The 14,824-nt window shown below is 40.9% G+C and overlaps 1 protein-coding gene across 3 annotated transcripts in view; it reads right to left on the reverse strand.

Moving 5' to 3' along the window:
• The window catches only part of tbcd (tubulin folding cofactor D), a 164,065-nt gene that overhangs the window by 27,179 nt on the left and 122,062 nt on the right, over nucleotides 1–14,824 (reverse strand). For all 3 annotated transcript variants that reach the window (XM_033044058.1, XM_033044057.1, XM_033044056.1), the window contains one exon: nucleotides 13,815–13,955. In XM_033044058.1, the coding sequence (XP_032899949.1) occupies nucleotides 13,815–13,955 (141 nt within the window). The remainder of the gene's footprint in view (nucleotides 1–13,814; nucleotides 13,956–14,824) is intronic.

The raw sequence follows: 14,824 nt of genomic DNA on the forward strand, positions 1-14,824 counted from the left end.
TTGAGAATATGAGGACCTCTGAGTTGTTTGGTTGTTGTGATAACATTAATCAAATATTGATCTAGCTCCATGTTCATCTACAAAAGTGTATATAATTAACTCATTTAAAAGGATGAGACTTGGACAGCTCATTATGGGAATCTAATCCAATGCTTAGTTAAAACATTTATGTTTTTAGTATGGTCATGCATCTGAGACACAAGGTTAGTAACTCTTTCCTCACTGTGTCAGTTTAGCTGAGGACCTACTTAGATGAACAATACCAAGAGTTGATGAGTTAGCCTTCAGCATTTCTGGCTCATCTTGTGACAGAAACACATCTCATATCATCTCAAATTATTCCATTCTGAAAGGTAAATAAACAAGTCTAATTTTCCACTCTGTATCACATTCATCTAAGAGGAGACATCAAGAACAAAGAGCTATTGCATTAACTAGTCTACCTCTACCTAAAGCATTGTCACCATGCCAAGCGTTAATGGGCAATGTGCTGAATGATGTACAACAGAAACAGCAGAGAGGGAGTAACAAGTAGAAGCTATGAAGGTCATATTGCATTATCCCCTGAACAATTAATTTTGGATCCCTTATTCAATATAACTTCCTTGGCCGTTGCAGTTGCTTTCACTCCGAAGGGGAAAGAGCACAAGTGACAGAACACAGCTTGGAGCACCATTAAGGTGAAAGTGGAATTTCCAATGTAACGCCAAATTAACTATAAAGATGATTAGAGAAGTGATCAAGTGTGTGCTTCATAGGAAATTGATTTGCTTTTTTACATTAAAACTAAACTTTTCTATCTATGTTCTCACATTGAGCATTGTGCCATGGATAACACTGTAGCCTAATTATACCTTACAACAAGACACAGTGCATTCAGAAAGTATTCAAACCCCTTCACTTTTTCCACATTTTGTTACGTTACAGCCTTATTCTAAAATGGATTAAATTCAGTTTTTTAATCATCAATCTTCACACAATACCCCTTAAGAAAAAAGAAAAAACAGGTGTCTAGAAATTTTTGCACAGTAATTAAAAAGAAATAACTGAAATATCACATTTACATACGTATTCAGACCCTTTACTCTGGAACGCTCTGGAGCAGGTTTACATCGAGGATCTCTCTGTACTTTGCTCCATTCATCTTTTCCTCCTGACTAGTCTCCCAGTTCCTGCTGCTGAAAAATATCCCCACAGCATGATGCTGCCTCCCCCATGCTTCACTGTAGGTATAGTATTGGCCAGGTGATGAGCAGTGAGTGCCTGGTTTCCTCCAGAAGTGACGCTTGGCATTCAGGCCAAAAAGTTCAATCTTGGTTTCATCAGACCAGAGAATCTTGTTTCTCATGCCTTTTGGCAAACTCCAAGCGGGCTGTTATGTGCCTTTTACTGAGGAGTGGCTTCCTTCTGGCCACTCTACCACAAAGGCCTGATTGGTGGAGTGTTGCAGATATAGTTGTCCTTCTGGAAGTTTCTCTCATCTCCACAGAGGAACTCCGGAGCTCTGTCAGAGTGACCATCGGGTTCTTGGTCACCTCCCTGACCAAGGCCATTCTCTCCCGATTGCTCAGTTTGGCTGGGTGGCCAGCTCTATGAAGAGTCCTGGTGGTTCCAAAGTTCTTCCATTTAAGAATGACGGAGGCCACTGTGCTCTTCGGCAGAAATTGTTTTATGCCCTTCCCCAGATTTGTGGCTCGACACAAACCTGTCTTGGAGGTCTACGGACAATTCCTTCGTCTTCATGGCTTGGTTTTAGCTCTGACATGCACTGTCATCTGTGGGACCTTATATAGACAGGTGTGTACCTTTCCAAATCATGTCCAATCAATTTAATGTACCACTGGTGGACTCCAATCAAGTTGTAGAAACATCTCAAGGATAATCAATGGAAACAGGATGAACCTAAACTCAATTTTGAGTGTCATAGCAAAGGGTCTGAATACGTATGTAAATGTGATATTTCAGTTATTTCTTTTTAATTACTGCAAACATTTCTAAATACCTGTTTTTGCGTCTTCATTCTGGGGTATTGTGTGTAGATTGATGATTTAAAAAAATGAGGCTGTAATGTAACAAAATGTGGAAAAAGTGAAAGGGTTTGAATACTTTCTGAATGCACTGTATAGAGAAATAACTAGGCAGACAATAAATTAATGTCTCAATCTATGACATACACTTCAATTTGGGGACCCTCACGTATTTTTCTAATGAGAAGTTAAATTAACACTTCTCAATTATTTTAAACCATTGCATTTTATTTAATATTTCAATTCCTAACATTTCCTCCCCAATCATCTTTCAAAGATACATGTGTGTGCACAATTCAGCAGCTAGCCTGTCAAGTCATGAAGAAAATCCCAGTCAAAGTTGATTCACAATGCTTGTCTTTTTCAAGATGAATAGCTGAATAAGGATTAGGGATGGATCATATACTGGATAATTCTGCATTCTGTAATACAATTTCATTATGAGGACTAGAATATTTCAATGATTGCTTATCTGAAGACACTCTCTTGGTTGTCTACTTCAACCTCTCGCTACTTTAACCAGCTAAATCATTTATAATGTATTCTTAAAATATGTCTTTATTTAGAGCTAAGGGTGATTCTATAAACGACTAATTCCATTTCATTCCAGTGGATGGCGCTATTATGTTGTAAAGAGTAAGCGGCAGATTTAAATTGGGACATCATTCTGAAGCAGATTAAGTCATGTGATATCATCTCTTCCTGTAACCTATACAAATATTTTAATGGTAACGCATACCATTTATACTAAAAATAAGGCGATTGGATTTCTCTGACAATACGTGATATATGTCCTCGATACAGCGTGGCAACAGGAACTGCACATAATTCTCCAGTGTTTATAAGGTTGCAGCATAACACCATAACTCAGATATATCATGTAGAAATAAACACCTGCAAATGCTGGTTAATACACAAAAGCACACAAAGTGCTGAAGTAATTCAGCAGGTCAGGCAGCTTCACTGGAGAACATGGATAGGTGACGTTTCAGGTCAAGATTGAAGAAGGGTCTCAATTCGAAACATCACCTATCCATGTTCTCCAGAGATGCTGCCTGACCTGCTGAGTTACTCCATCACTTTGTGTCCTTTCATATATATCATGCAGATATATAGTGAAAGGTTTGGATAGCTTGGATAGGGTAGATGTGGAAAGGATGTTTCCACTAGTGGGAGAGTCTAGGACCAGAGGTCACAGCCTCAGAATAAAAGGACGTTCCTTTAGGAGGAAGAGGAGGGATTTCTTTAGTCAGAGCGAGGGACATATTCTGCATATACTAGGGCACTAAAGAATGTTGATAAACAGAAAGACATTGGGGTCCTGTGGAATTCATTGTACAGAATGTTGTGGAGGCCAAGTCAATGGATATTTTTAAGGCAGAGTTAGATAGATTCGTGTGTACAGGTGTCATAATAATAATAATAATGGATGGGATTTATATAGCGCCTTTCTAATACTCAAGGCGCTTTATATCGCATTATTCATTCACTCCTCAGTCACACTCGGTGGTGGTAAGCTACTTCTGTAGCCACAGCTGCCCTGGGGCAGACTGATGGAAGCGTGGCTGCCAATCTGCGCCTACGGCCCCTCCGACCACCACCAATCACTCACACACATTCACACACAGGCAAAGGTGGGTGAAGTGTCTTGCCCAAGGACACAACGACAGTATGCACTCCAAGCGGGATTCGAACCGGCTACCTTCCGGTTGCCAGCCGAACACTTAGTCCATTGTGCCATCTGTCGTCCCTGTCGTTATGGTGAGAACACAGAATGGGGTTGAGGGGGAGAGATAGATCAGTCATGATTGAACGGCAGAATAGACTTGAAGGGTCGAATGGACTAATTCTGCTCCTGTCACTTATGTATGATGGCATACATGCCATTTGCTTTCTTCTACATTAATCTGTGATGCCATTTTCTGGGCACTATGGGCTTGGACCCCAGTGTCTTTCTGTTTATCAACATTATTTAGTGCCCTAATATATGCAGAATATGTCCTACCCCTATTTGACTCCCAAAATGCATTATCTTGCACATGTCAGTATTAAATTCCATCTGCAAATGGTCCTCTCAAGTTTCTAAGTGTTATTGATGTAGATCCTGCTGTAGCTTTACACAATCTTCCTTGCTGTCCACAGCACCATCAATTTTCATGCCATCCACAAATTTATTCATCATTCCTCCTACATTCATATCCAAGTCATTCATATATTTTCTCAGAGTGGCGGAAGCAGCAAGTCTGAAAAATGTTAATGAAGTGATGGATAAATAATAGATAGCAAAGTGATGAAACATGCCCATGGGTAGTTAGAAATGTGATATTGAGGTTACAATCAGAGGAGCCATGAACCCATTAAATGGCAGAGCAGACTTGAGGGGGCAAGTGGATTCTTCCTGCTCCTAATTTTTATCTCTGTGCCTCCCTCTCAGTCTGAAGAAGGGTCTCGACCCAAAACGTCACCCATTCCTTCTATCCAGAGATGCTGCCTGCCCCGCTGAGTTACGACAGCATTTTGCATCTTTTTCGGTGTAAATCAGCATCTGCAGTTCCCTCCTACCTATTTTTTTATGTTTGCATGTTAATATTAGCCATTCTCCAAGGGTTGAGAGACAAGAAAAAGAGCTTGCATTTCAGATGAGCTTCACAAAATCATCCTCACACACATTTGGTGCAAACACAATTTTCGGCTGCAAGCCCCCTGTAATAAGAAGTGTTGGAAGCCACTATTTTTTTCCGTTAGCATTCGACCTCTGCAAGTAGGGATAATAAACATCACAGTTTGAATGGTGACTGACAAAATAATCATTTATATTGCTGGCATTTAAAATGGGTGTTGTCATGAAATACAATTCTCTAGTATGAGTATAAAACAACGTTCGAGGAACACCCATATCAAATGCCAGCACTAATATCAATGAGAAATTTAGCAGCTATTATAGGCACCCCAAAACTGTAAAACCTTAAGACTGTTTTATTCCTGACCACAACATCAGATAGATATCTTCACTTGTCGTTTATGCTCAATCTAAATTCATAGATATTTCACTTTTGTATAGCAATGAGGAATAAGAACAATTGCACAACAGCTAGACTCCATTTTAGAGTAGGTAGTTTATGGTAACATTCAGAGTAGAAGTGCCTGGTCATTCATCCCAGGTAGTAGCTCTCTACACATTATCGTTGTGTCAGCACATTGTACTCTGTCCATGAAACTCATTTCATCAAATGCACTGATCATTCCTGTCTGAATTGAGAACCCAAGATGGTATAGATTTAGAGTCAGAATCTACTTCCCCAGGGAAGGGGTACCAAAAACAAGAAGGCACAGGTTTAAGGTGAAAGGATGAAGCTTTAAAAGGAGATTTGTGAGGAAAGTTTTATTTTTAAACAGAGAGTGATTTGGAGAGAGTGATTGATATCTAGAACTCAGTGCCAGAAGAGGTGGTGAAATCAAATATAGTCCCTACAATCCAGAGATATTTTGACAGGCATTTGATTAGGCAAGGATACAGACCTAATGCAGGAAAACGGGATATGTGTAAATGTGTAAAAAGAGCAGCATGGAAATGGTAGGCCAAAGAGCCATTTTCTGTGCCATACAACTCTATGACTAAGGATGAGTTTGGGCAACAAACAAATCGTACTCTGCCTACCATTCTCACACGCATACTCTCTGGTGCATGAGAGGTATAAGGAAAGAGGTCCATCTTGAGATAAAGAACAAATACCACAAAAGTACCGTAGTTTATTTGTCAGTTGCTTTTAAGTTAGAATTATGAATAAACATTGAGCACAAATTTCAGCGACAATATAGATTTAGCTGATTGTCTTTATTCATACATGATGGATAACCAAAAAGTAGACTTAAGTAGTTTCTAGCATCATTCAAAACAATGTTTGTTTATGTGGGGATTATACCAGGCACAAGCCTTTCTTGCCTTGTCCCAAAGAGATGACAACAATTGTGACCAAGAATTCATTTTCAGTGATAAGAAGAAAACAATCCTCCAGTGATATCAATACAAAAAATCCTGGACAATTTTTATCATTCTGATTTTTCTTTGCTCCCATTTCATTCCTCTAGATGTTTAAGAAGGAACTGCAGATGCTGGAAATTAGAAGGTAGACAAAAATGCTGGAGAAACTCAGCGGGTGAGGCAGAATCTATGGAGCGAAGGAAATAGGCAACGTTTCGGGTCAAAACTCTTCTTCACTAGGCAACTTTTCGGGTCGAAGCCCTCCTTCGTTCCATAGATGCAGCCTCACCCGCTGAGTTTCTCCAGCATTTTTGTCTACCTCATTCCTCTAGATTCCAGCTTTGTTAATAATCGCACCCAGAACAACAGTGGGGACAACTGGAGATTTTCTAGATTTCTCCTGGAGTATGGTCTGGATAGATTGGATGTGGAGAGGATGTTTCCATTAGTGGGAGAATCTAGGGCTAGAGGTCATAGTCTCAGAATTAGAGGACGTTCCTCTAGGAAGATGAGGAGGGATTTCTTTAGTCAGAAAATTGCGAGTCTGTGGCATTCTTTGTCACAGAAGGCTGTGGAGGCCAAGTCAATGGATTTTTTTTCAGGCAGAGATAGATGGATTCGTGTTAGTACGGGTGTCAGGGGTTATGGGGAGAAGGTAAAAGATTGGGGTTAGGAGGGAGAGACAGAATGGCGTGATTGAATGTCTGAACAGACTTGATGGGCTGAATAGCCTAATTTTGCTCCTATCACTTATGATCTTATGATTTATAAATGTGCGAATTGAGATTTCTAAATCTTTGCCCTCAACCCCATCTCTAAAAGATTCAGCAGGTTATAGACTTTTGATGTCCTTGTTTTTCCTACCTATAGATAAATCATAGCACACACAGGCCACTGACATAAGATGTAGGCTTGTAAACATGTTATCGAGAAACTGGCTCCTTGTATGTTAAAACATCAAATGATTGGATGCAATCTCAATCTTTATGCCCGCTCAACATTCAGACAGACAGTCCTAGAATTATTCAGGAATGTTAAAATGCAAATCATTCTGTTTACTTATTTCCTGCACAATAGTGCCTGAAGGTCACTTTAAAACATCAATTCAAAAGCCTGTTTTATCACATTCCCCAAACTATACCAATCTTTATAGTTCATATTTAATGTTGCTTCCCAAAAGCAAATTTCTAATTCAATAGCATTCACTTGCAGTATTATGGGCTCAATATTATACTCACCTACAGTACTGTTAAATCAGGAAAGAGGGATACCAGTTACAGGAAAACCACCTGGGATTGATTTCTTAATCCAAGGGGAGATTTATTAGCTGTTGAAAACAATGATAGGCTTTGATAGACAGTGTTTCTGATTACTGAAGAGGGGAAATAACCAGAGGTCATATATTCAAAGCATCAGGCAGAAGGAGGGTTTGAAGAATGTTTTAATGTAGCATATTATTAGAATCTGATGTGCATGCCTGTAAGGGTGGAAGCAAGTTCATGAGTAATTTCCATTGTTTCCACTGCTCTCCCTGAAGGAATATTTTTAATGTTCATCATGGTTCAAAACAGATTAAATTTAAGAGGCTTGCCCATCATTTTAATAAACTTATTGAAGCATACCAAGAATGTGAGTAAAATGTATTCTGTATCAAGAATTGTAAAAGTATTTGTGATATGTACTCAATCGCTTAAAAAAGTGCTTCCTGCCTAATTTCATATCTGCTTTTATTTATTTATATTACAGATTTTTTGTTTTAACTTTTTACTCAAAACATAGATAGCTGAATGGTGAATATTTTTCCTTCCTTTAACTTCAAAACATTTCTGCTATTTATCCAAGTGTGAAAGATGCTTAGTTTCCCCAATTATTACTTTTCACTGGATGTGTTTTTCCCAGTTATCCTGCCTTAGTAACTAACAGCTCAACAGCACTAGTAGTTGTGCAGGAAGGAACTGCAGATGCTGGTTTAAATGCTGGAGTAACTCAGTGGGTCAGACAGCATCTCTGGAGAAAAGGAATAGGTGATGTTTCTCATTGAGACCTTTCTTCAGACTGAGAATCAGGGGAAAGGGAAACAAGAGATACAGAAGGTGATGCAGAGAGATATAGAACAAATGAATGAAATGCAAAAAAAAGTAGTGATGATAAAGGAAACAGGCCATTGTTAGCCGTGGCCAAGGTGAAAACGAGTATAGACGAAATATAGTAGTTGGCTATTTTGGTTCAAGTAGCTTCTCATAGTAATCTAGTGCAACTCTAGCCCCAATGATAATTATTTTCAGTGAAGGAGGTGTTAGTCCATAGCTCCCTGAAAATGCCATTATGAGTAGATCAGCTTGTAAAGGAGGTGTGAGGATGGTTGCCTTCATGGGTCAGATATAAAAGTCACAATGTCACATTGTAGCTCCACAAGACTTTGGTTAGACCACATTTGGAGTACCACATGTCATTTTCATCACCCTCATCACAGGAAGGGTGTGGAAGCTTTGGAAAGGGAGCAGAAGACGTTTACCAGTACAGGTGCACAACCTTTTATCCGAAGATCCAAATAACGAAAACCTCCGAATAGCGGCCATTTTTTCGGTCCTTGAAAACGTTCACCGAGGGCGGCCCGCAGAGGTGACAGCGGAACCTCCGGTCGGTCCTCGAAGAAAGGGGAACTAAATCCCCATTCATAAAAGAGAAGGTGAGGGTATATTGCGCGGGAGGGTTAATAATTGACAATATGCTGCTGCCTGCCCGCTGAGTTAAAAAGTTCCCACGGTAGACTCACGATACACAGTGTTTCGTGAGTCTTGCGTGGGAACTTTTTAACTCAGCGGGGCAGGCAGCAGCAGATTGTCGCTCCCTTCAGTTTCACCCCACCTACACCCCTCTGCTTCCCGGCCATGTGTGTGACCCCTTCCCTCCCCTCTCCAGCTCCCCGCCCATTGCACCGGCGCGGGGGCTTTGCACAGTCACCGGAGACATCAGGACCAACGGGACACCGACCCCCAGGCCCACTGCAAGCACGGAGATCCCAGAGACCCACAGCCAGCAGCAGCCCAGCCCCGTTCCAACTCCAGAGGAAAACTGCAAACTGGCCGGAGACGTCAGGACCACCAGAAGCCGTTCCCCGAGCTGCGCCCCCTCATCGGGACACCGACCCCCAGGCCCACTGCAAGCACGGAGATCCCAGAGACCCACAGCCAACAGCAGCCCAGCCCAGCCCCGCTCCAACTACAGAGGAACCTGGGTTGCGGATGACGGGGCGCAGCTCGGGGCGTCGTAGGGGCCCATCGGGGAGCGGGTTCCTGTTGGTCTTGACGTCTCCGGCCACCTGCCATCCTCCGGGAACCGTACCGCCCTTGCAGGAGAGTGGGGTTGTTTGCAGTTGCAGAGGGAGGGGGCAAGGGCGGTACAGTTCCCAGTCTCAGCTCCAGTCCAGGGGGGTGGCCGGAGACGTCAGGACCAACGGGACACCGACCCCCAGGCCCACTGCAAGCACGGAGATCCCAGAGACGCACAGCCAGCAGCAACTCCAGCCCAGCCCCGCTCCAACTCCAGAGGAACACGTAGGGGCAGAAGCTGATGGTGTGCAAGGTACGTCTTGTTCTTGGGGTGGCGGATGAGGGGGCGCAGCTCGGCCTGTGGGCAAACTGCCACTTGTCGCCGTAGCGGCCCATTAGGGAGCGGATTCCTCTGGAGTTGGAGGGGGGGGGGGGGGTTATTGTGCTGTTTGATCGCCCCCTGCTACCCCAGGGACAGGGAGACACAGCGGCTTTTTAGACTGGTGGGCAATCACTTCCAAAGTTCTGCCCACACAGTCAGTACACCTCTCCTACACTGCATTTCATACAAACATTTATTCTGCAAGAAAAAACTACATTGAAGACTCAAACTCGCGACCGAGTTTACTGCCGGGATCAAGGCGCAAACTCGCGACCTTGCGGATATGAGCCGAGCACTCTACCACTGAGCCAGCCATTAAAATCTACGCTAAAAAAAATCCATTCCGAAGACCGACAAATTCTGAATTACGAAAAGTGTCTGGTCCCAAGGCTTTCGGATAAAAGGTTGTGCACCTGTATGTTGAATGGGTTAAAGAGAATTAAAGAATATTAATTACAAGACCAGCTGGACAAACTGGGTTATTTTCTCTGGAGCATCAGAAGCTGAGGGAGATGCAAAAGTAGTTCATAAAATCATGAGATAGGATAGATGGTCAGGATCTTTGTCCAAGGTGGAAATGTCAAATACCAGTGGGCATAGGTTTAAGGTGAGAGGAAGAAAGTGGAACAGAGGTGCGTGGGGCAAATTTTATTTTTACAGAGCAGTAGGTGTCCGTAACACGCTGCCAGAGGGAGTTGGAAACTGACACAAAAGTGGCATTTAAGGGGTATTTAGACAGGCACATGAACATACAAGGAATGGAGAGAAGTAGATCCTATATAAGCAGATGGGATGGATTTAACTTAACATTGCAGACATCAACGGGTTGAAGAACCTGTTCTTGTGTTATACTGTTTTACGTAAAAGATCTCAACTCAAACCATAAGCTTAGACCACTCATTCAAAAATGTTACATTTTGAAAACAATCAATATGTCCACGTTTTTTCCAGGGATAAGTTACTGCACATTTTATATATGCAATGGGACATTCTGGTTATTATAGCAGTAGTGTGATGCAACATACACAGTCCACAGACAGCTTCCATTTTTCCACAGAGCTGAAATCCCCTTATATCAACACTGAAGTGACATTTCTAACAAGATTCCGAATATACATAAAAAGGTATGTATGAGAGACATGTCTTACAAGCATCTGTCATATTAGGTGGCAAGTTATACTATTAAATTCTACTCTGAAAATTGTAAATCTTTGTGTTTTTATTGCACATCATACACTCGAGTGAAGAGAATGATAGCCAAAAAACACAACCTGGTTTCGAAGCCCACGACACTTGTTTTATGATAGAAAATGTTGCAAATTTAAGACTATCACTGGATATCTTGATCCTATCCTCAATCTGGATCCTACCTATTTGAAGGTAATTCAATGTTACCATCGAATATTTTTCATCGGGTTAATCAAACCGAGGCCAGTGCTAATGTTTTAGCCTTACAGGTGTGCGACATTGAGGTGTAACTGCCAAAGCCAGACTTTTAGGTGTGGCATTATTCTCAAGGCTTGTAATTATAAAGACAATTGAGACAGGTTTGTGCACTGCATTCAAATATGCGTCACTGGCAAATAAAACATAATACTAAGTAAATTAGTTTCATCATACAGTCATGTCAATTTTATTCTTTAAATTATAACTTCTGAATATCACATTTTCCTATTCTTAATTACACTGCAAATCAGCTCTCTTTCAAAACTATTAATATATCTATCTGGATAAAATCCATCTTCATAACTGCAGCCATATCTATTCAGAGATGAATCAGTTTTATTCACTTTGAAATCAAAGTCAATATACATAACTGCATGCCTGAATCTATCCAATTAATGTTTTACCCCCACTCAAGAAAAATAGCAGTTGCAACTGAAGTCTCAAATAACAGCAACATGACCAAGTGTGCCTATTTAGTTTCTCTTCCAGGGAACTATTCCCAGTCTTTTCTTTAGTCCCATTTACTAAGTGACCTTTGGTGACGATATGGTGATGTCAAAACAAGGCTGCTAGTGGAGCTGCTGCCTCACATCTCCAGAACCTGGCTCCACCCCTAACCTTAAGTTATGTCTGTAGGACAATTTCCTCCCACATCCTAAACACGTAGGATTAGTCGGCTAATTGGCCTTAGCAAATTGCCTCAAATGTGCTAATGAGTGGTCAAATCTGGGGTGGAGTAAATGGGAATGTGGGAAGCATACAATGAGATTAGTTTAGGTGGGTACTTGAAGTGTAGCACGGACACAGTTGGGCCAAAGGGCTTACTTCTAGTCTGTGTCACCTTATTTTCAACAGGAAGGGATACCCTTACCATGTTTTGCAAATGGATCCTAACATTTTCTAAACATTAATAAGTCTTTTATTTTTCATCGATGTGAAAAATCCTCTGGCCCTGATGAGCGGAGCAGGACTCTGAGTAAGATGGCCAAAAATCAGCCGTAAGTGGTAGCGTTTTTTCTAAAATCAATATACAGCACAAACAGGAAGTGGTCACGATTAGAGTTTTAATTATATAGATTTTCAAACCAAACCAACCACATTTGCCTTTTCAAACCAACCACATTTGCCTTTTCAAACCAACCACATTTGCCTTTTCAAACCGACCACATTTGCCTTTTCAAACCAACCACATTTGCCTTTGCAAACCAATCACATTTGCCTTTTCAAACCAACCACATTTACTTTTTCCAAACCAACCACATTTGCTTTTTGAAACGAACCACATTTGCTTTTTGAAACCAACCACATTTGCTTTTCAAACCAACCACATTTTCATTTTCAAACTTCAATTTCAAACCACATTAAGGGCACTCACAGGTCAGTAAAACCACACTCACAGTTTAGTAGGCACGTGTTTAGTTGCCCCATCTTGCAGCGACTGAGGTATGTACACACTTCCGGGTTTTATAGACCCTCCCCCCTCCCACCGGAAGGGGCGTGGCCTTCATGGCGTGATTGACAGGAGAGAGAATCTCAACATTTTAAAAACATTAATAAGTCTTTTATTTGTCATCGATGGGAAAAATCCGCTTGCCCTGACAACTAGAGGGGGACTCTGAGTAAGATGGCCACAAATCACAGCCGTAAGTGATAGCGCTTTTTCTAAAATCAATATACAGTGCAAACGGGAAGTGGTCAAGTTTAGACTTTTAATTATGTAGATAATCACCTGCAATTTGATGTGGCAGGTCAGAAACCACAAGCTACATAATCAGACAGTCTTCACAAAATAAGAGAAAATGGTGAATGTAAATCAATGTTTCATTCAAGTGCCTGATGCTTTGTAAATTTCTGAAAATTTCTGAAAGGTTTATCAACAGAATGAATATGTACCCATGGGCAGGCCAGCACATATTTATGGAAGCAAAAATGTGGATCACAATGCAAAAATTTGGATGACTCACGCATCAGTTTTAAATTCAAATTGACTTAATTACGCAGCTTTTCCAAGAATCTTTGATTCTGAGGAGCTGGTAATCAGGAATACTCTAGAATTCCAAACGCATCTGCAAAGCATTTGAGCACAACTGAAGATCTGCAGTTTACTAGGCTAGTGAATCCAAAAGGTTTCTAGTTTCAGTCAAGTAATACAACAAATAGAAACATAGAAAATAGGTGCAGGAGTAGGCCATTCGGCCCTTCGAGCCTGCACCGCCATTCAATATGATCATGGCTGATCATCCAACTCAGTATCCTGTACCTGCCTTCTCTCCATACCCCCTGATCCCTTTAGCCACAAGAGCCACATCTAACTCGCTCTTAAATATAGCCAATGAACTGGCCTCAACTACCTTCTGTGGCAGAGAATTCCAGAGATTCACCACTCTCTGTGTGAAAAATGTTTTCCTCATCTCGGTCCTAAAAGATTTCCCCCTTATCCTTAAACTGTGAATAGAGAAGACATTTATTGATAGACATTACTTTAAGTGCTTAACAGTAGCTTAACAATGGTTCAATTTCATGCACGCTTAGAACATTTCCTCACAATACTTACTGTGCGAGTATATTCTTTGATTTTACAAGAAGTGAAATCAGACAACCCCTTTTGTTATGCAGGATGATGCAATGAATTGGATCAACATGATTTTCCATTTGAAACACAATTAAAAATATATGTAGATAATGCTATAAGATTTTATACCTACCATGCTCCAATATCTCCTCGACTGTCTGTAGTATAGTCATTCATACAATCTAACAAGGTATTGTAGATCTGGTTCACGTTAATTCGGCAGACAACCTCATCGCAAGGCCCCTCTTCATTCACACCCACTGTCTTACAGACTCTAGGTCAAAACATTGGGGGAAATTGATCAGAATAAAACACCCAAATTTAACAAAGATTTTGATTCAGGCACTGAAGAATACAACCTCTATTTCTCGTTTTCTCTTTCCCTTTCTCCATTTCAGATGCCTTAGATCTCCAGCCCACGAGACCATAGGCAAACTGATGCCACATTGCTTGGAACTGTCCACCAGAAATCCAATAGCTTCAAGCTAATCATGGGTCTACCTCTAACATTTCTGTCCCTTTCAGATAGTCCTGCTCCAATACTGTAGTTGCAACCCGAAGAAACCTTGTTATAGAACATTGTATTTTTAAAACAATTATGTCAATAGGGAAAGGGGATTTAGAGGCGAGAAATTTTCAGGTTTGCAACAGCAAAGTTATTTTTCCTCATAGTATTTTCAAAAATAGAGATCTTTATAATAGCTATAAGTTTTTTTTATTACTGCAAGCTAAAAATACTAAAGGCTGCAATGTTACATTGTTTAATAGAGTATCATTGCATAAGTGTCAATGGGAGTGAGTTGCTTGTCAATTTCAATTATCACCCATGGTTAAAGTAGCAGTTGTGTTTTAAAGCAACAATGTTGTCTGAATACTGCCGGGATGTTACATGGCAATCATTTTTCCCCCCTTTTTTTTTGCTTGTCAATTTCCAAAGTAACTTTGAAGTGGTTCTCTAGAACCTGATTGAAACTGCCATAAGCAATTCAGCCTGTGCGATACAGATAGCTCAACCCACTTCAGGAATTGCAATATATCTAATCTGCTTCTTGCATTCGAGCAGAACACCCTGCACCAATATATTCACATATATCTGGGAATATTATTTTAGAAATAATTTAATAATCATTCTTAAAATGATTC

The sequence above is a fragment of the Amblyraja radiata genome, chromosome 26, assembly GCF_010909765.2.
Source record: "Amblyraja radiata isolate CabotCenter1 chromosome 26, sAmbRad1.1.pri, whole genome shotgun sequence".
In the NCBI taxonomy this organism is placed as follows: domain Eukaryota; kingdom Metazoa; phylum Chordata; class Chondrichthyes; order Rajiformes; family Rajidae; genus Amblyraja; species Amblyraja radiata.